This window comes from Drosophila simulans, chromosome 3L (assembly GCF_016746395.2).
Source record: "Drosophila simulans strain w501 chromosome 3L, Prin_Dsim_3.1, whole genome shotgun sequence".
NCBI lineage: Eukaryota > Metazoa > Arthropoda > Insecta > Diptera > Drosophilidae > Drosophila > Drosophila simulans.
In genome coordinates this window covers 2,007,134-2,026,161 of record NC_052522.2, presented here as the reverse complement: position 1 = coordinate 2,026,161, position 19,028 = coordinate 2,007,134, and the positions used below count along the sequence as shown (strand labels likewise).

The 19,028-nt window shown below is 44.3% G+C and overlaps 2 protein-coding genes across 15 annotated transcripts in view; both read left to right on the top strand.

Moving 5' to 3' along the window:
- The window catches only part of LOC6736448 (titin), a 114,616-nt gene extending 101,875 nt beyond the window's left edge, over positions 1-12,741 (top strand). For 10 of the 13 annotated variants that reach the window (XM_044923058.1, XM_044923059.1, XM_044923055.1 and 7 more), the window contains 11 exons: positions 375-5,513; positions 5,741-5,782; positions 5,846-6,097; positions 6,215-7,183; positions 7,263-8,930; positions 8,997-9,138; positions 9,281-10,296; positions 10,386-10,691; positions 10,896-11,000; positions 11,061-11,618; positions 11,820-12,741. In XM_044923058.1, coding sequence (XP_044778993.1) covers positions 375-5,513; positions 5,741-5,782; positions 5,846-6,097; positions 6,215-7,183; positions 7,263-8,930; positions 8,997-9,138; positions 9,281-10,296; positions 10,386-10,691; positions 10,896-11,000; positions 11,061-11,618; positions 11,820-12,010 — 10,388 coding nt within the window. In that variant the 3' untranslated portion in view covers positions 12,011-12,741. Of the gene's footprint in view, positions 1-374; positions 5,514-5,740; positions 5,783-5,845; positions 6,098-6,214; positions 7,184-7,262; positions 8,931-8,996; positions 9,139-9,280; positions 10,297-10,385; positions 10,692-10,807; positions 10,829-10,895; positions 11,001-11,060; positions 11,619-11,819 lie in introns of all 13 variants that reach the window. The other 3 variants (XM_044923056.1, XM_044923067.1, XM_044923057.1) reach the window with 2 other exon arrangements.
- Positions 12,742-14,193: 1,452 nt separating this feature from the next.
- Positions 14,194-15,098, top strand: LOC6736447. Of its 2 annotated transcripts, none has more exons than XM_016170422.3 (4): positions 14,194-14,308; positions 14,368-14,555; positions 14,613-14,900; positions 14,956-15,098. In XM_016170422.3, exons 1-4 carry the CDS (start codon positions 14,266-14,268, stop codon positions 14,995-14,997), a joined length of 561 nt encoding a protein of 186 aa, XP_016029960.1. In that variant the 5' UTR covers positions 14,194-14,265; the 3' UTR covers positions 14,998-15,098. The 2 variants fall into 2 exon arrangements, with proteins under 2 accessions (XP_016029960.1, XP_044779003.1); XM_044923068.1 differs by having other exon boundaries at positions 14,217-14,290; positions 14,361-14,555.
- The last annotated feature ends 3,930 nt before the right edge of the window (positions 15,099-19,028 follow it).

Genomic DNA, 19,028 nt, shown 5'->3' with positions numbered 1-19,028 from the left:
AGTGTTGTCCTACATTCTCCTTACCATTACGATCTTCACGCGTTAACAGTTGAAACAAATTAAAAGCAACAGAACGAAATTAACATCATTAAATTTTGACATTTATGATTCCACACTAAATACACATTAAACCACATGTCCACATATTAATAATGTTCGTCTTTAACAGTTTCCTTTAAAAATCTAATTGTTTATTTTTTAGTTCAGTTTTTAAATGTTTTCCTTCAACTGCTGTCCATGTAAATAAAGCCTCAAATTATGTATTTTGTCCAGTTCACCGAAAGCTTGCTTTGCGAAAGCAATGCGTGGTTCCCCGGGTTTCTCTACCGTATTAAGCTTTATTCATTGAAACCTTGATGCATTTTTTATAACAGGTGAACTACCAGAGGTTCATAAAGACTATCAAATTAGCATCATTCACGAAGAGCTTGTCGAGGAAGACCAGCCCGAAAAGATTTTGGAGGTTAGAGTTATCGATGAAGTCGCCGAGGCGGAAGAATCGCAGCCCATTGTGAAAGAGGTCGTAGAGGAGGAACCGCAGCCTGCTACAGAAGAAACTGTAGAGGACGTCACAAAACCCAAGTCTAAAAAGAAGAAGGTGGTTAAAAAGAAGACCGATGACCATGACGAACTCATCAAAAAGATGCTGGAGCAGGAAATTGAGAAGACGGAACTGGAGAAATACGAAAAAATTGAATTTGATGTTCCCAAGAAACTCAAACCAGAATTCGCTGCTCTTGAACCAATAAAAATAGAACGCAAAGAGCAGAAGCCAACAAAGGTGACCATTCTCGATGCCACTGATGTTCCTAAGAGCGTGAAGCTAAAACCAAGTAAACGTAAGGAGAAACCTGCCGAAGAACTGACCGTTCAACTTCCAAAGTTCAGACTTAAGGCCCGTATGGTCATGGTTGAATACCCTCCGGCTCCCCTAATTCCTAAAACTACTGATATTGGCGCCATTAAGGACAATGGAGAACTGTCTCGTAACATAGAAGAGGCTGAGGAAGTTCTAAAGTTTAAACCGCATAAGACTAAGAAAATTAAAAAGATCAAGGATGATTTAGAAAAGGTCGAGCTCGAAAAGTACGAAAAATACATTAGTAGCGAGGAAGAACCAGAGGAAAAGACTCCATATAAGAAACCGGAAAAGGCACCAAAACCAGAGGAAAAACCAGAGGATGTAAAACTTAAGCTGGGCAAGGGTAAGAAAAAGCCAAAGGAGGAAGAAGCGCCCGAAAATGTTACTCTCAAAAACATTCCGCAAAAGCCACAAGAAGTTGAAGAGGAAGTTGAACTTAAACAGAAACCAAAGGAGGTTGATATTGTTGAGGAACAAACAAAGGAACCCAAGGTAGGAGAGTTCGTTGTGCCGCCATTTGAACCATCTGAGTTTGATCGTCCTGAATATGTACCCGATGAACTTGAGCAGATCGAACATCCAGAGATGCCCGAGAAAGTTAAGAAGCCGTCTAAGACTAAGTACAAGCCTAAAGATAAATCTAAGCCAGAGCCGGAAACCATTGTATCGGAGATTGTTGCCGGAGTTCCAAAGGAAGAAGAGGCAATTCCCGAACAGGATGTTAAGTTCCGTAAGCCCGAGAGAGATGCTCCAGAAGAGACCGATTCTGAAATTAAGCTACGGCCTATACCTCAGGCTTCTAAGGATGAGAAACCTGACGAACAAGCGCTAGTAAAGCCTAAGGCAGAGGAGCCCATTCCCCAAGAAATCGAAGATAAGGCCATTGATGACGAAAAGAAAACGAAGAAATCTAAGCCCAAAAAAGTGCAGCCGAAGGAGCAAGAGATTGCAAAGGAAGAGCCCCAAGAATTTGAGGTATCGGTGAAAGAGGAAGAAGCTCTGGTGGATAAACCCGTTGAAATCGAAAAACCAAAAGATGTTAAGGTGAAAGAGAAGAAACCCAAGGAAGCTCCTGTGTCCGAAGTAGTAGTTCTTGAAGAAGAGCCAAAACCAGAAGAAGTACCCGAGGAAATACCAGTGGAGTACAAGATAACAACTACAGTCTTGGAACCAGAGGATGCACCAAAGGAACATCAAGTCAAAGTCATCGATTTTGACGAGCGTCAAGAAACTACGGAGGAGGTAATTGAAGAAAAGGTCGTGACGCGCAAGAAGAAACCAAAGCCGCAGCAACCTGAAGAGTTTGAGGTCACCTTAAAGGAGCCAAAAGAAGAACAATTACATCCGGATGTAGTTTCTGCTGAAATCTCGTTGCCAATTGAGGAGCCCGAACGGAAGCCAGAAGAGTATGAGGTGGAACTTAAAATAACTCAAACTACACCAGAAGAGCCCAAAGATGTGGAAATCGCAGTCAAGGAAAAGGTCAAGACCAAACCTGTTAAGGAAGTCAAGGAGGATAAAATTGTCGTGGTTGAGGCAGAAGAAGAGAAGCAACCAGTTGAGGAAACAATCGTGGAGGTTGAAGAGCAGGAAGAAAAGAAGAAGTCAAAGAAACCAAAATCCTACGAGTTCAAAATTTCCGAAACGCAATCTATTGAAGAAAAACCAATAGAAGTGGCTGAAGAAGCTCCTGAGGAAAAACCAAAGGTTGTAGAGAAAAAGGTTGCCGAGAAATTCGATTCCTACGAATTCACTCTAAAAGAAACTGATGAAGAAAAGGTAATCACAGTTGACGACCAGCCCGAGGATGAAGCCCCTGTAGAGGTTGTATTCAAGAAAAAACCCAAGGAACCTGAAGCAGTTGAGACCGAGTTTGTAATGACTGAACCCAAGATCGTGGAAGAAACGACCGTGGAAACTGCAATCAAACAGAAAAAGACGAAAAAACCGAAGAAGAACGAAGAGGAAGCTCAATTAGCAATCAAGGTTGTCGAAAGTGAAGCCCCGGTTGCCGAAGAAGTGTTCCATGAAGCTCCTGAGAGTGTGATTGTAGAAGAGGAAGTCATTGCAGAAGAGGAGCCTAAAGAGTTCACAATTCGCGTTTCTGAAACAGAACGCAAGCCCGATGAGCCAAGTGTCGAGCAGTTTAAAGTTAAAAAACGCAAGCCCTCTGTTACTTTCGCCGACGAACCTGCCACTGAAATCGTTATTAAGGAAAGCAAGCCCGCTGAAGTTGTCACTGAAGACGCTCATATTAAGACCAAGAAGCCAAAGAAGAAGGTAACGGAAGTGGAAGCTGAGGAGCTAAAGATTAAGATCACTGAGGAAGTTCCACAGGAAATTCCCATAGTGGAGGAGGTCTCGGAGGAAGAGGTGATCACTGAAACCAAGAAGACAGCTCCTGTTGTTGAAGAGAAGACATACAAAATTGGCATCAAGGAAACGGAGCCGGAAAAACCTGCCGAGGCAATTGTCGAGGAGGAGCCGGTGGTAACAGAGCCAATTGAGGAAGCACCGAAACCAGAAGTCTTTGAGGAACACAAGGTTAGAGTCATTGAGGAAACACCTCGGGAATTGGTTGAGGAAGTCATTGAGGAGGAGGTGAAGGTAATTCGCAGAAAGAAGCCTAAGCCAGAAATTAAGGAAGAACCCGAGGCGGAAGTTACTGTATCTACTCCAAAGCCTGTCGAAGAAGTGGAAGCCACGGCCAGTATTGCTGTTATTCCAGAACAACCGACTGAGGAGGATGCCGCTGATCTCAAGATTACAATCATTGAAGAAGAAACACCACCACAAGAACTAGTTCAGGAAATTGAAGAAATTGAAATCGTTGAGGAACCAAAGGCCCCTGAAGAACAACCAACGGATTTCACCTTCGTCACAAAGGATTCCGAAAAGAAGCCGACTGTGGAAGAGCTGCCCGAGGAACAGGTTACGATTCAAAAGAAGAAAAAGAAGGCGCCAGAACCAGAGGTAGTTGAAGAACCCGAAGCTGAGTTCGTGGTTAAACCGAAGACGCCTGTCCAAGAAGTTACTGAAGAAGCTAAGATAACGAAGAAGACTAAGAAACCTGTAAAGGAAGAAGAGGCCGCGGCAGAGCTTAAAGTAACTATCACTGAAGAAATTCCCACTGAACCAGAAGTCCAAGAAATTATCGAGGAAATCGAAGAGGTCGCGGAAGAAAAACCGGCAGAGTATTTGGTCGAAGTTAAGGAAAGCCAACCAGAAGCTGTAGAAGAAAAGGAAGTTAGCTTACCGAAAAAGAAACTAAAGGCTCCAATAGTTGAAGAGCCAGAAGCTGAAGTAACTTTGAAACCAAAGACAAAGACGGAGGAAGTTCAGGAAGAAGCAAAGATAGTAAAGAAAAAGCCAAAGAAAACCGTCGAAGTTGCAGTAGCCGACGAACTCACGGTCAAGGTTGAAGAAGAGGTTGTCCCAGAGCCGATTGTAGAAGAAGAAGTAGTAGAAGAAATCCAAATTAAAAAGAAACCAAAAGAGCCGGAGCCAGAGGACATTGTCGATACTGCGGTTGTGAAACTAAAGAAATCTGAGCCAGTAGATGCTGATGATGTTGTGGCTGAAGTTACCCTTAAGCCAAAGGCCAAAAAGGAGGTTACTGAGGAAGAATTTTCTGTTGATGTTAAGCTGTCAAAGGAAAAGAAGATTACAGAGGAAACTTCAGACCAAACTGTACAGCTCAAGAAAAAGAAGAAGCCGCAGAAGCCGGTGGAAGAGGCTGCGGACGAGCTTAAGCTACAGCAAACTGTTGTCGAGGAGAGACCTGTGGAAATTGAAGAAGAAGAGATCGTTGAAGAAGCAATCGTCGTTCGCAGAAAGCCAAAGAAGCCCTTCGAGCCGACTGTTGAAGATCTCGAAGAAACAGAATTCAGTCTCTCCTTCAAAAAGCCCCATACCTTTAATGAGGGTGTGGAGGAGGCCGCCACAGTTCTGAAAAAACGACCAGTCAAGCCAACTACTCTCGATGAAGCTGCAGCTGAACTTTCTATTAAGCGTCAGGAAGAAGAATACGAAGAGGGCGAGGATATTGAAGAGTTCGTCGTCAGTCAGCAAAGAAAGCCAAAGCCTTTGCAAATCACGGAAGAGGATGAGCAGGCCTACACAGTGAAGAAACTAAAGCGTCGAAAGCAAGTAGACATTCCCGAATACGCAGACGTTGAGAACGTCACATTCCGTGCGAGAAGTACCAAGACCAAGGAAGATGTCGATCAGGAGTTCAACATTGCCCTGGACTCGTATGCTGAGGAGGAAATTTCCATGTCTGGAAAGGTGAAGTTAAAGAAGCCTATCAAGAAGACCTTCTCTGAGGCAGCCGATGAAGCCAGGATCAAGATCATTCAGGACTTCGACGATGGTGAAGAACCCATTATCGAAGAAATTCGAGACGATGAGGATACCATCGATGAAGTCGAGGAACCAGAAGAGTACTTTGTTGAGGAATTGCCACCAGACGAAGTGGATTTCAAGCTTAAGCCAAAGAAGCAGCCCAAGCCAGCCTATTCCATTCAAGATGAAGAGGAAGAACAATTCCTGATTGGCATTCGTCATCCCAAACGCGATTCGGTTACATACGACGAGGACTCTCTTACCTTTAAAAAGAAGCGTAAGGTTGTGCAACAACTTTTCAATGAAGGTAAGTCGGCTTATGTGGCCAGTAACGGTAAATTGTGTAAAAATCAAAATGCTTTACTTTTACATAAATAAATATCAGCTTATATGATATCAGAGTGGCAAGGTAAAAATACCCAATATAAATGTTGGTTGCTAACGCTATAACAATTCACTGCTCACACCTTAAAAATAATTAAAGTTAGATTCTAGGTTCAGATAAAATACTAATGTCAAATTTTTTTTGCACAGATGGAGCTTCTCTTAATATTACCAGAGAAATGAACGTTGAAGGTATGTAATCCAATATTATAAACTGTTTAATTAAATATAAACAATCATTTCATTTAAACTTAGAATCTGAGAATCTCAACGTAATGTACTCTATCTGCAACTATATTGCCGACAACAATGAGGCTATAAACCTAGTCGAGGGTGAGAAGGTGACGGTCGTTGGGCGTCACAGCTCTGAGTGGTGGTACGTCAAGAAAAGCACTACGGAAGAGGAAGGATGGGTTCCAGCTCAATATCTGATGGAGCCCGAGGAATACGCGCAGTATGTGCAAAACAAGCTGCACGAGAAAATCGATAAGCTGCCCGTATTTGAACGTAAGTTATTGCCCATACAAAAGGGTTATGTGTCAGCCATTAAAATTATTTGTCACTGTCCGCGTATGGTCTATTAACAAATTATTTCGTGTTTTGTTGTGATTGTCAACTGTTAAGGTCCTGGACCAGAAGACAAGCCCATTGCCCCAAGATTTATTGAGAAACTACAGCCGATTCATACTCCTGACGGCTACACGGTGCAATTCGAGTGTAAGGTCGAGGGCAATCCACGACCACAGATTGCCTGGTTCCGCGAAACTGCTATTATCAAGCCCTCCCAAGACTTCCAAATGTTCTATGATGATGACAATGTTGCAACCTTGATCATTCGCGAGGTTTTCCCCGAGGATGCCGGCCAATTCACAGTTGTAGCAAAGAATGCTGCTGGATTCACTTCCAGCACAACGGAACTGATTGTAGAAAGTCCACTATCTGATCACGGCTCTGACGCCACAGCCCTTTCACGACGCAGCATGTCTCGTGAATCCTCGCTGGCTGACATTTTGGAGGGCATTCCACCAACATTCTCCAAGAAACCCAAGGCTCAATATGTGGACGAGAATACAAATGTGATTCTTGAGTGCCGACTGGTGGCCGTGCCCGAACCCGATATTGTCTGGACCTTTAATGGCGAAGACATTGACGAAGAAGAGATTAAAAACGTTCGCATCGTCACCGAATCCGACATGCACATGTACTGCAGTGTGGTGCACATCTCCAAGGTGAAGAAATCGCAAGAAGGTACCTACGAGGTTATTGCAACAAATCGCGAGGGCGAGGCACGTCTGCCAATCACCCTCAAGGTTCGCACCACCGACAAGGAGGCACCGCAAATTCTGGAACCCTTGCGCAACATGGTTATACGTGAAGGCGAGAGTGTCGTACTATCTACGCAAATTGTAGGTAATCCACCGCCAAAGGTAACTTGGTATAAGGATGGCAAGCCCGTTAAGAACGCCAAGTCCGACAAGGATTTGCATACCCTGACACTTATAACACCACAAAAGTCTGAGAAGGGTGAATACACGGTAAAGGCTGTAAACCCCTTGGGTAGCGTGGAGACCACAGCTAATCTAACAATTGAAGGTAAGTTCTGTGTTTCATGTTTAGGTCTATTATAAATGTTGTTGCAATATGTACTAACTATAATTATTTCCTAATTCAGAGCCTGCTGGCGGTAATGCTGAGCCACCACTTTTCGTGGAACGGTTTGAGGAGCAGAATGTTCCGCAAAAGGGCGAAATTCGCTTGCCAGCCAAGGTTTCCGGTAACCCGGTGCCTGAGGTTCAATGGCTCTTTAACAACACACCATTGTTCCCCAGCGAGCGCATCCAGCAGGTTTACGATGGCGAGAACATCGAGCTTATCATCAAGGATGCCAACCCAGAAACCGATTCGGGAGACTACAAATGTATTGCAAGCAATCCCATAGGTAAAACTTCCCACGGTGCCCGTGTGATTGTCGAGGTCGATGAAGTGACGTTTACGAAGAAGCTTAAGAAGACCATCACCATTGAAGAGGTGCAATCTCTCACCCTGGAGTGCGAGACCTCCCACGTAGTTACCACCAAGTGGTTCTTTAATGGCAAGGAACTTAGCGGAATGGATCATCGCGTCGTGGTTGAGGATGGCAAGACTCACAAGTTGGTGATCAGAAACACGAATCTACGTGACTCTGGAACCTATACTTGCAAGGTTAAAAAGCAAGAAACTCAATCGACTGTCGAGGTGTTGCAACGTAAGCCGGACTTTATCAAGGTTCTGGAGGATTACGAGGTAACCGAAAAAGATACCGCCATTTTGGATGTGGAGCTTACTACTGAGGCGACTGAAGTCACTTGGTACAAGGACGGCGAGAAAATCACACAAGAAAACAAGAACGTCGAGTTCATCAAAGATGGAAAGGCTCGTCGGCTGGTTATCCGCGATGCCACCATCCACGACGAGGGTCAGTACACATGCAAGATCGAGGGACAGGAGTGTAGCTGTGAGCTAGTTGTAATCGAGCTACCACCTGAAATCGTGGAGCCACTGAATGACGTTGCAGTGACCAAGGGCGAGAATGCTGTTTTCGAGGTTGAACTTAGCAAGGGCGATGCCCTAGTCAAATGGTTCAAGAACGGCAAGGAAATTGTGTTCAATGAGCGTATTCAACTGGCCATCGATGGCAAGAAACAATCCTTGCGCATTGTCAAAGCCAAGCCCGAAGATGTGGGTGAATACTCCGTTCAGGTGGGCGAGCATACATCAAAGGCAAAGTTGACAGTAGAGGAGCCTCTCGTAGACTTCGTCATCCGCCTGCCGGATATCACGCTTGCCACCAAGACAACGGATGCCGAGTTCACGGTGCAGTTATCACAGCCCGATGTCGAGGTAACCTGGTGCAAGAAGGGCAAGCCAATCAAGCCCAACCAGAAGCACGAGGTATTCGTTGAGGGCACTGTCCGCCGACTGGTCATCCACGATGCTAGCGACGAAGATGCCGGTGAGATCAGCTGCGTTGCAGAGAACGTCACAAGCAGCACTAAGCTGTGCGTCGAGGAGCTCAAGCTGCCACCCGTCATTACCTCTGACAAGGATCAGACCATCAAGGTTAAGGAGAACGACGACGTAACCTTCTCTGTCAAGTACACAGGCGTGCCAACCCCTGAGGCCTGTTGGACCACGCGCAAGGTTGTCGTACCCAAGTCAAAGCGGACAATCCCGACCATCGATGAGCAGTCAGCCACGCTAACCATCAAAAAGGTTGTTGACGATGACGAGGGCGAATACACCGTCAAGCTTGTCAACCCGGTTGGCGAGGCGGAGGCCAGCCTCCATTTGGTCATAATGCGTAAGTAGCCCTGCTTATATTTGAAGTTAATTGCCCCGGAACTGAATACCCCAATCAAATACTTAGGCAAGCCAACGGCACCTGGCACACCCCAACCCCTTGAGATAATGCATGACTCTATAACGCTCTACTGGAAGGCGCCAGAGGATGATGGCAAGTCGGAGATTATTGAGTACATTCTAGAGTATCACGATGTTAAGGAAGAAAAGTAAGTAATCAATTAGCAGATTCCTTTAATTTTTTTTCTATCTATTATTAGACTAAGGAATGCTAATTTAATAGTTTATTCAATTGACATTTTCAATTGTACGTTGAGAAACTCCTTTAATTATTATTACTTTTATCTGAAGATGGACTGAAATTAGAAAGATCAAGGACACCACGTATACCATAAGCAAGTTGAAGATCGACACGGAGTACGTCTTCCGTTCGATTGCCGTAAACGAAGTGGGACCATCGCCGCCCTCTCCGCTGTCGCCACCCATCCGACTGGTGCCCAAGGTTGAGACCAAGGCGCCTAGCGTACAAGAACCACTACAGGATGTGGTTAGCGAACTGGACAAGGAGGTGACTCTGTCCTGCGTGTTCGGTGGCATTCCAGAGCCAAAGGTGACGTGGAAGAAGAACGGTCAGGTGTTCGAATCGAGCAGCATACGCTACGAAAATCGCGTGGCCAAGTACACCATTGAAAAGACAACCATTGAGACTGAAGCCACCTACACGTGCGTGGCGACCAATGAGAAGGGCTCCGCGGAGACCTCGTGTCGCCTAAAACTGCAGCAGAAACCGGTCCTCGAGGTGGAGGACAAGTACTTGACGCAGAAGCTGCGCACGGGCAGCACTCTCACCATTCCAGCGACGGTCCGCGGCTATCCACAGCCCACTGTGACCTGGCACAAGGAGACGATCGAGCAGAAGACCACCAAGTCGGTAACCATTGAGACCACGGAGACCACTTCCACTTACACAGTAAAGAAGGTGACCCGCGAACAATCCGGCAAGTACAAGGTGACCGCCACCAATGAGTCGGGCACTACGTACGTAGAGTGCACTGTTCAGGTGATCGATAAACCCAGCAGACCCCAATCTCTGGAGATCAAGGACATTAAAAAGGACTCCATTATCCTAGAGTGGACCCCACCAGTCGATGATGGAGGTCTGGATATTGAAAAGTATACGCTGGAGAAGTGCGACGTTCAAAACAATGTTTGGATGAAGGTGTCCGACTTTAACAAAGACATTAAATCGTATGCTGTTCAAAAACTGTCGATGAACGCGCAATACATGTTCCGTGTGGTGGCCGCTAATCCTATTGGCGAGTCTGAGCCAACGGAAAGTGATCCAGTTACTATTACGAAGAAATTCGGTAAGCTCACTAGGAACCCGATAAAAAAACGGGGTCAGACTACTTGAAATCAAAAATTAATACATATATTTTCTACTTAAAATAAACAGAAAAACCATCGCCTCCTCGTGGTCCTACCACAGTGTCGGGCATGAACGACACCTCCTTCAATTTGGCTTGGGAGCCATCGGAGACCGACGGCGGTTCAAAGATCATAGAGTATATTGTGGAGATAAGGGAAGAGACTGAAACCACCTATCGATCGGTGGGCGTAACCCTGGGCACTGTGACCAACATCCACGTAAAGAAGGTTGTCAGGAACAAGGGCTACTTCTTCCGCATATATGCGAGAAACGAGGTTGGCACCAGCGAGGCGTTTGAGACCACGGAGAAGATTGTCATGGGCCGCAAAATTAGTAAGTCTCGACAGGTTTTCGTATTATCACAATTGCTTATTGCTTTCGCAAATTGCTTTCTTTTAAACGCCACTAATGCTTGAAAATGCGCAATTCTAACCCCAAAACGACAACAGCTAACGATAATGAAGCCTTAGGTACGTAAGGAGTTCAAAAGTTTCAGTATGCTTGGATATTAATGGTTTTGGATTGGCAAAATTTCAGCGCCGCCATCGCCACCTCAAAACTTGAGGGCCCCAGATGTCACCAGCCGAAGTGTTACATTGGATTGGGAGGTGCCAGCTCGCAACGGCGGATCAGAGATCACGGGTAACATAGTTTTAAGAAGGTGTCCACGACATCACCTCACTCATACTCATAACTCCACAGGCTATTGCGTGGAGAAACGTTCCTCAACATCTACAAACTGGACAAAGGTTATTACACTGGATGCTCACCAGCTGCACTACACGATTGACAATCTGAAAGAGAAGTGCGAGTACTGGTTCCGTGTGTCAGCGGAGAATGAGGTTGGATTAGGTGCACCAGCCGTCACCGAGAGCATATCGCTCAAGACACATGCAAGTGAGTTCATATTGGTAGTTCGTAATTGTGGATCCCATACTGAATTTGGTTTCCTTAAAGCCGTACCCTCACCACCCACCGGCCCACTGGAGGCGCGCGTTCTCGCCGCCAATGCCCACATATTCGAATGGGGTTTACCCGAGTCAGATGGAGGTGCGCCTCTGCTCGGCTACCACATTGCTATACGTGACATGAAGAAGACCATGTGGATCGAGGTGGGTCGTGTGCCAGCTGGCGTGCAGAAGTTCCAGATCAGAGACCTGCAGGAGAACCACGAGTACATGATTCGCATATTCGCGAAGAACGAGATTGGTCTGAGTGAACCTCTGGAATCGGAGGAGCCCTACAAGGCTATGACTGCTGGTAAGTGGAGACGGTCGTATAAACATAGGTTCATACTTACCAAAAATAACTTGGCTAAGGATAGAGGTTGTCTTACTTGACACTTTTTAGTATCGATTAATTCTTTGACTGAGTTACACCACCTATCCTTCCCTTGCAGGACCACCTGTGGTCCTGACAAATACTCAAAACTTAAATACATTTCATTCTTTTCAAAACCAGGTCATGAGAGCCTGCCGGACGAGCCGCGCACGGAGATGAGTTCGTGCAACACCTCCTCGTGGCTGCGTGACCACCACATGGATGCGGATATCCATTCGTATGCCCGCGGCAGGCTGCTTCAACGCGATGAGTACTTCTTCCGGTTGTGGGCGGAACTGCCCAAGAGCAAAAAGAAGAAGAGCTCCAAATAGTCGGTGAACGACAACGAAATAAGAAACACTTTAGTCGTAGTTTAAGCGTATTTCAATTGTATTTTATATAACAACAACGCAACGGGAAGAACCCCCTTGATTTTCTAGCTTTTTGTACTTTAGTAGAGATGACGAATGTGAGGATGGTGTAATGTAATGTGGCATCCCATTGATAGCGATGCCCACGACCCCCGATCAAAGAGTGCGAGCGAAGAATAAACTTAATGCTCGGGTGCGTGGGCGTGGCTCAATGCATCTGGATGGCCATTACGCCATCCAATTAACGGAAATAATTTTAGATTTTTCATTTGCATAGAGTTCATTTTTGGTTTCATATTGTTTTACTTGTGCCTTATTTTTGTAAGCTGTGATAAATCTATCAAAATCGAAAGCGTCAAACGAAGCAACAAAACACTAAACTGAATAAAAATGCCACCAAGCGCCAATCCATCGGCATCGGGCAACGGGAGCCAACGAGCCACAGCCCTCCAAGCCCCAATGCCATCCCCATCCCAGGCAGCGTAACTCAATATCCTCTCGGGAGACAAAACAACAAATGGTGCAATTCGATATGAGTTATTCCTGGGGAGTGTGTTGCGAGTCGCTGGCTGCCGTTGCCTTTGTCCTGGATCCGCCTTGGTTTAAATTTATGGCATAGGAATATGAGAGAGTATATACTCGTGTGTCTTTAAAGTTACCAGAGCAAAATAAATAAAATGTATAAAATATAACAAGGCATTTTTTACCTATCTACAACCCCTGTGGAACTTAAAACGGGCTACATATGCACGCCAGTAATTGAACGAAATTATCGGAGTAATAACTGCTTGAAGTGACCATACAATTCAGGATTTTCAGACGAAAAGTCAAATTAAATCAACTGTGACCGAACGGAATCAAGTAAACAAAATAAATTAATCGACGAATTTTCAATGAATTACGACTTCGAGTGGTTTCTGGTTTGGCGGACGCTTTCTGACTTCATCTGAATTCTACTAATTAATTCATTAGACTTGCCTCCCGCCGCATAACTTTGTGGAAAACTTTTCTCCATTCGGTTATTTTCGAATTGTAAAACTTAAAGCGCAGGTCTGGACGGGAAAAACAAAAGCTAAAACTCCCCGGTCCACATGCGTGTGTCCAGGCGGTGGAAACTTATCTGGTGACATGGCACAAATGCTGCATAAACTTTCCAGCAGAGAATTGTGTGCGAATTTAATTAAAGTTTTTGCGGTTGCCACTAATCAAAAGATATTATCTTCACTGAGGAGCTGGGATGTTACTCTCAGTGCGGCTAGACGCAGTAATTTGAGCCAACTTTTTGGCCAGCAATGTCTGTGAGAGGAGGACTGGCTTTCAGATGCGCAGAAGCCCATAAAGCTGAAGCATATTTCCGGCACATCAAATTGCAGAAGCAAACAGCAAACAAAGCAGCCAAACAAACGCAGGGCACAGTCTCTTTAGCCTGTTATTCAGTTATTGATACACTAAACGATCGAGAAGGAAGCTGAGTAGGAAGAGCTCAAAACGGAAATTTCATTTACTTGTTTGCTTTTTTCCTCTCCGAGGGGCCGGTCCTTCACTCAATTTTCCTACCGTTGTTATTGTGCGAAATTGAAAGCTGCTAAGCTGCTTTTGACGCTTTAAAGGCGACTGCTTCAAGTATTTTGCAACATTTTCCACACACACACACTCACAAACGGATACTTCTGCTTGTGCGACCCCATTAGTTATGGTTTATTAAGGTGAAGACGAGTCGGAAAGCTCTCCGCCGTAGTAACACAATTGTAAACTTGTAATAGAATTTGGCAAGTTCTGTTGAATGCATATAAAAGCAAATTACACATCAACTTTATGGTGTGCACGTAGAAAATTGAGGCCCATTCTGGTTCTGGTTTCTTTTCCTATCTCACCACCGCCCCAAGTTTTTCTTCCTTTTCTCGTTGGCCATGTCAAGGCTCGTCAAACGTGATGGCCTAGGAATAAAAACACCAAATGAAGACGTATGAAAAGACAGTAGAAACTTTGCTTAATTACTTCCCAAAATAATAAGGATGACTCGAGAAGAACAACACAGACTTTTGTTTTGCAAATAAATTTAATTACCAACTTGTGAGCCTGAAGCATGCCTAAAGTAATAGAGCTTGGAATTTGACTTCATCCAGTGTGGGAAAATTAGGAGGCATCGATTGTACACTTAGTATTCGGATGAACACAATATAGGCTAAATTTTTAACAAATTAAAACCGAAATTTATGTTAAAAATTCCATATAATATAAGTACGGACATTTCAGCAAGTGTGTTAAACTTTGAGTTATTCTTTTTGGACAAAAACTGTTATGGTTTCAGCTATTAGAAGTACAGTTTATCATCGCCATGGGAGCATCGACGGTTAAGCCCTTTTCTGAAGCGGAATGCAAGGCTATCAAGAAGTTCATGAAGAGTTACAAGAAGCACCATGCCGACCTAGACGAAGACGAAGTGAAAAGGTCAGGAGAAAATGCCTGGGGAAAGCTTTTGCCCCATCAAAAGAAGTATTTTGAAGTAAGTATGAGCCAATTGTGCTTCTACGCCACAGTATTTAAAACGCCGGTTGAGCAGGAGAGACCTAAAGAAACCCCCGTAAAAAGAATATTGCCGGCTGCCAAAAAAAAACGTACTAACCAGAAGAAGAAAGCAGTCCCCAAATGTCGTTATCATTCGAGAAAAAGACCCTTGGCCAAGCCCACGTACACTATCGCGAATCCTGCAATGAGCCACGCCTTCATAAGATTTTTGCGAGAGTTCCAAAGGAGGAACGCCACCGGAGACGTAAAGAAAAGGCTGCAAAGAGCAGCCAAGATGTGGTCAAAACTATCTAAAGCTCAGAAAAACAAATTTCGCACGGCGGTAAGTGTATACCTAAAGTTTCAAAACCCTTATTCTATACCAAAATATTTTAAAGGGAGCGAGCATAAGAAGGAATGAGCCCATCGTTTTTAGATAATAAAATAAGAGTCTTCTGAAGAATTAACAAGAATATGACCTGGACTTCTAAGCACTTTTTACAACCCGACTAAATAAATTGTATTGTATCAAGCCAACGTACAAAACGGTTTTTATTATGACTAATTTCGTTGGCTAAACGATTGTGGTAAATGTTCAAAAAAACGGCATAAAATGTTAGTTACAGTACATGTTTATTATACCATTGCTCTAGCCCCCCATGAGTCGCTTGGTCAGACATTAGCCCTGTTAAAGCATTCTTACTCATTTACGATGCGCAACACGGTCAGATTCGGTCCCCAAATAGTCGGGACGGAGCATATACATGTGTAATTGGCCAGGCCAAGGAGTTGTAGGCAATAAAGCCAGGAACAAGTTGACAGGCCCATACATGCCACAAAGTGCAGCGCCATAAAAGAAATAAAATAAAATAAAATAAAATAAAAACGGACAACTTCCGGAGCGACTTGCAGTGGCATCAGGATCAACCGATTTCCGTTGACTAAAGTGTGCAAACATTTATGAAACATGCCATAAACGGTATGGCATTACTGTGCCCAGTGGAATGCAGCTCGCACCCAAACTAAATTTCAAACTGGATCTGGACGACCATTATGAATTCAGCTGGCGAATTTAACGATTTAAATAACAATACAACTTCAGCATTTTTGCGCCCAGCTATTTGCGAACAGTCGGGCAGAATCAATATGCCCGACTTGCTGCAGGCTCCCAGCAGCGCAGCATATTGTAAATATAAAATATTTATTGCCAGATTGCACACGCATCCCACAGCAGCAGTTGGTTTTACTCACCAGCACCTTCCTGCACAGAAAGGAACCGGTTAGGAAAGGCGAGCGCCTTTCAATGTATTTATTACCCTCGAAATCTCTTTTCAGCCTTCGAATGGTAAAACCCCTTTCTATGTTTAAGACTCTGAGTAGAATTGCAAGTCCGTCAAACACATTTTAAAAACCGTAGACCGTCAAAACTTCTTTCTGTGCACCTGATTCTTTTCACCGACAGATATGCAACACACCCGTCCATTCAGGCGCTTCCTTCCCAATGAATGCATAGCATTGAAAGCATCCGCAGCAAGAACATGGCACTTTTTTCAGCTCGTCCTCTTTTTTGCCTTGCATGCATTCAGAACCTTTGGTGGCAATTCATAACATTTACCAGAACACCAATTTAAAATTTAATAGAGACATTTCTGTACAAATTAACAGCAAATTTGATTGCGCACTCCCTTTCGTTTCACCAGCCATTTAAAAATCAAGAGAGCTGAAAATTAAATTTCACGAACTGTTTTCACTTGTGAAGGAGGCAGAGGAGCTGCTGCTGCCATGTAAAGACTTTTAGTGGCTTCCGCCATGGCAGTCGAGCAACCCAAAAACTAATGAAAGTTCCTTCCTCTGTAACCTCCTGACAACCGCCGAATATGTACTTTCTTCACACATCTGATGACATCGTGTGCTAAGCACACACCACACACACACTCACACTCACCTAAAACTCTGCATGACTTTTTGGCGGCGAAGTAATTAAAGTCAATTGCCATTCTGCCAAAATGCGCTCAACGTGGCGTATACGTAATGCGATTGGTGTATGGCTCTTCTCCCCCTGCGACCGCTCTCTCTACCAACACAATTAGTTGCGTTGACTTTTCAGCTATTAGCTAACACCACAAACTGTGTTAAATTTATTAGAAAACCGTCTGTCAAAATTCAACTTGGCGAAATGTTATGGCTTAAACGCAAGATTTATTTGTAATTTTGATTTCATACTTTTGTGCTGCGCTCAACGTTTTTGTTTAACATCCGCCAATCTAGGTGCTATACAAAAGAAAGCCGGATATTTTATGACTTTGTAATGCCATCGTAAAAGTTCAGTTTGTGGCCAAAGCCGAAAACCATTTGCATTTATCCGCAAACAACTTTGTTATGTTGTGGGCTGGAGTTTGCTTGATTAGCCCATTATAGAGTGTTTTGATATTTACGAGCATATTTTTTGGTAAGTGGAGATAACGATGGGCAACACTTTTGAATATGAATCAGCTGCTAAAGAGATTCATCATTTAAAGCGTACAAAATCAAAAGCATATTTGTGGGGATTGCTCGTAAACTAGTTGGTATTTTTTAAGTACCTTAAGCAATGATATCGTTAATATAACGTTGAAATGCCTATAAAAATCGAATTCACTAATATAAACGAATTAGCATAATAAACAATTTGTTAACCAATGACTTATTGAAAACATGTTGATATTTCCATAATTTACGAAAACTCCGCCGAATGGGGTAAAATATTACATTTTCCACACGCAGAGTTTCCCATGCAAATGCCACAAAGTTTCTGCATCAGCTGCCATTGATATATATTTTTCACTCCGCAGTAATTTTTCCGCGCTTTCAACTCCATCATCAGTCAGATGTTCAGGCCACGGTGACTTAATTTCGCTGTAAGTTCCATTGGCCTCTGCATAAATGCATTTTGATGCAGCTGCCGGCACACGAGGGGCGCTAAACAGATTTGCACCTTGCATATATAAAGTCAAATTTGCAAGTTCGCTACGAAAATTGCAACACAAAATATGCAAACGACAATGGGTGTCCTGTGTGAAAATGTTGCTGCTGGCCCCGAGGATCACGGCAAGCCAGAAAAAAAATTGCTTAAATTCTTTGAACTTGGCCAGCTACCATCTGGCAGGCAGCAGCTGAAAATGAAGTTGCTTTCTGAAGGGAATTGGGTGGATGAGGTGGTATTCGGTGGGCGGTGGCGTCTGTGACTTAATGTGGATACGTGTTGGGCATTGCCAAAGATAAGTAAACGGTGAACCTAGCTTTGGCCTTCCAGCTGCACAAGTGCACTGCTCACTGCTCACTGGTAATGTTTCTGTTTACGTGCCCAGCCCGGCTGCTTAGAATGCACTCCTCGGGCTCGGCATACGCTGCGTATGCGTGTTGTCGTTCTCCTAGTGCCAATCGAATGTTCTAATGTTTTGCAGCACATTAAATTGCCAATATGGCTTTATTGTCCTCAGATCCCCCATCCCGACTTCGCAGCCTCCGTGCCCGTGCCCGTTCCCGTTCCCGTGCCAGTGGCAGCGATTTATGCTGTCACATTTAGTGGGTGAGTTCAACGGGGGGCAGGAGTGAAAGCAGCAAGTTGAGCGGCGCCTCTGGGGCCATAACAACTCTACTCCTCGCAGTCAAACACAGTGAGGCGGGATAGTGCTGACATATCAGCACTTTATTTGGATATTTTAGAAATGTTTCATTCCATTCACATGTTAATTAGTGTGCGCATTAGGATAAAAACTATTTAATTAGTTTGAAAAATAGTTATTTCAAAAATGTATATTTATTGGTTAGAATGAGTTTAAGAATTCACGATTCTATATCTTGAGGTTACCGCTGATTTGCAGTATTCAATACCTTTCTGTGTGTCGACTAAAGTCAGTTGGTTGCGACACCACTGCCTGTCGGAGCCACACAATCATTGCCAGTCACATCGGAGCGTGTGACTCGACTGGAGTCGCTGCGTCTGCTCCGGGCTTCCATTCGCAAGACATAAAACGTGGCACTCGATGATGCCTATGGGCGACTTCGCACATCGCGTTGAACCAATATATATATATATATATATATATATATATGTTTGTATGTACGTATGTACTTATGGGTGTAGTGGCGGTTGGTTGCCTACGAGCATTGCCATCCTGGCCTAAACATCACTTCACAACTGCCAAGCCGAGCACATCCGGTTTCCGTTAGTTGTGCAAGTCCGCCACGCCCCGTTCCGCCCAGTGCCACGCCCCCCGGACTGCAGCACCTGTCTGTCAGTTGGGCTGATGTTACTTCAGGTAATATCATTTAGCCTTGTCCTGGGCGCACACGAATATGTTGGAAAAATATTATCTCGTTACACTGTTAAAAGTATGAGAAGGAGGACTTTTCGCCCTCGCAACTGCTTTCTTTTCTTTTTACCATTTTAGTTCGCCACCATTTTGCTTCTCGCCTAGTTTGCCTTTGG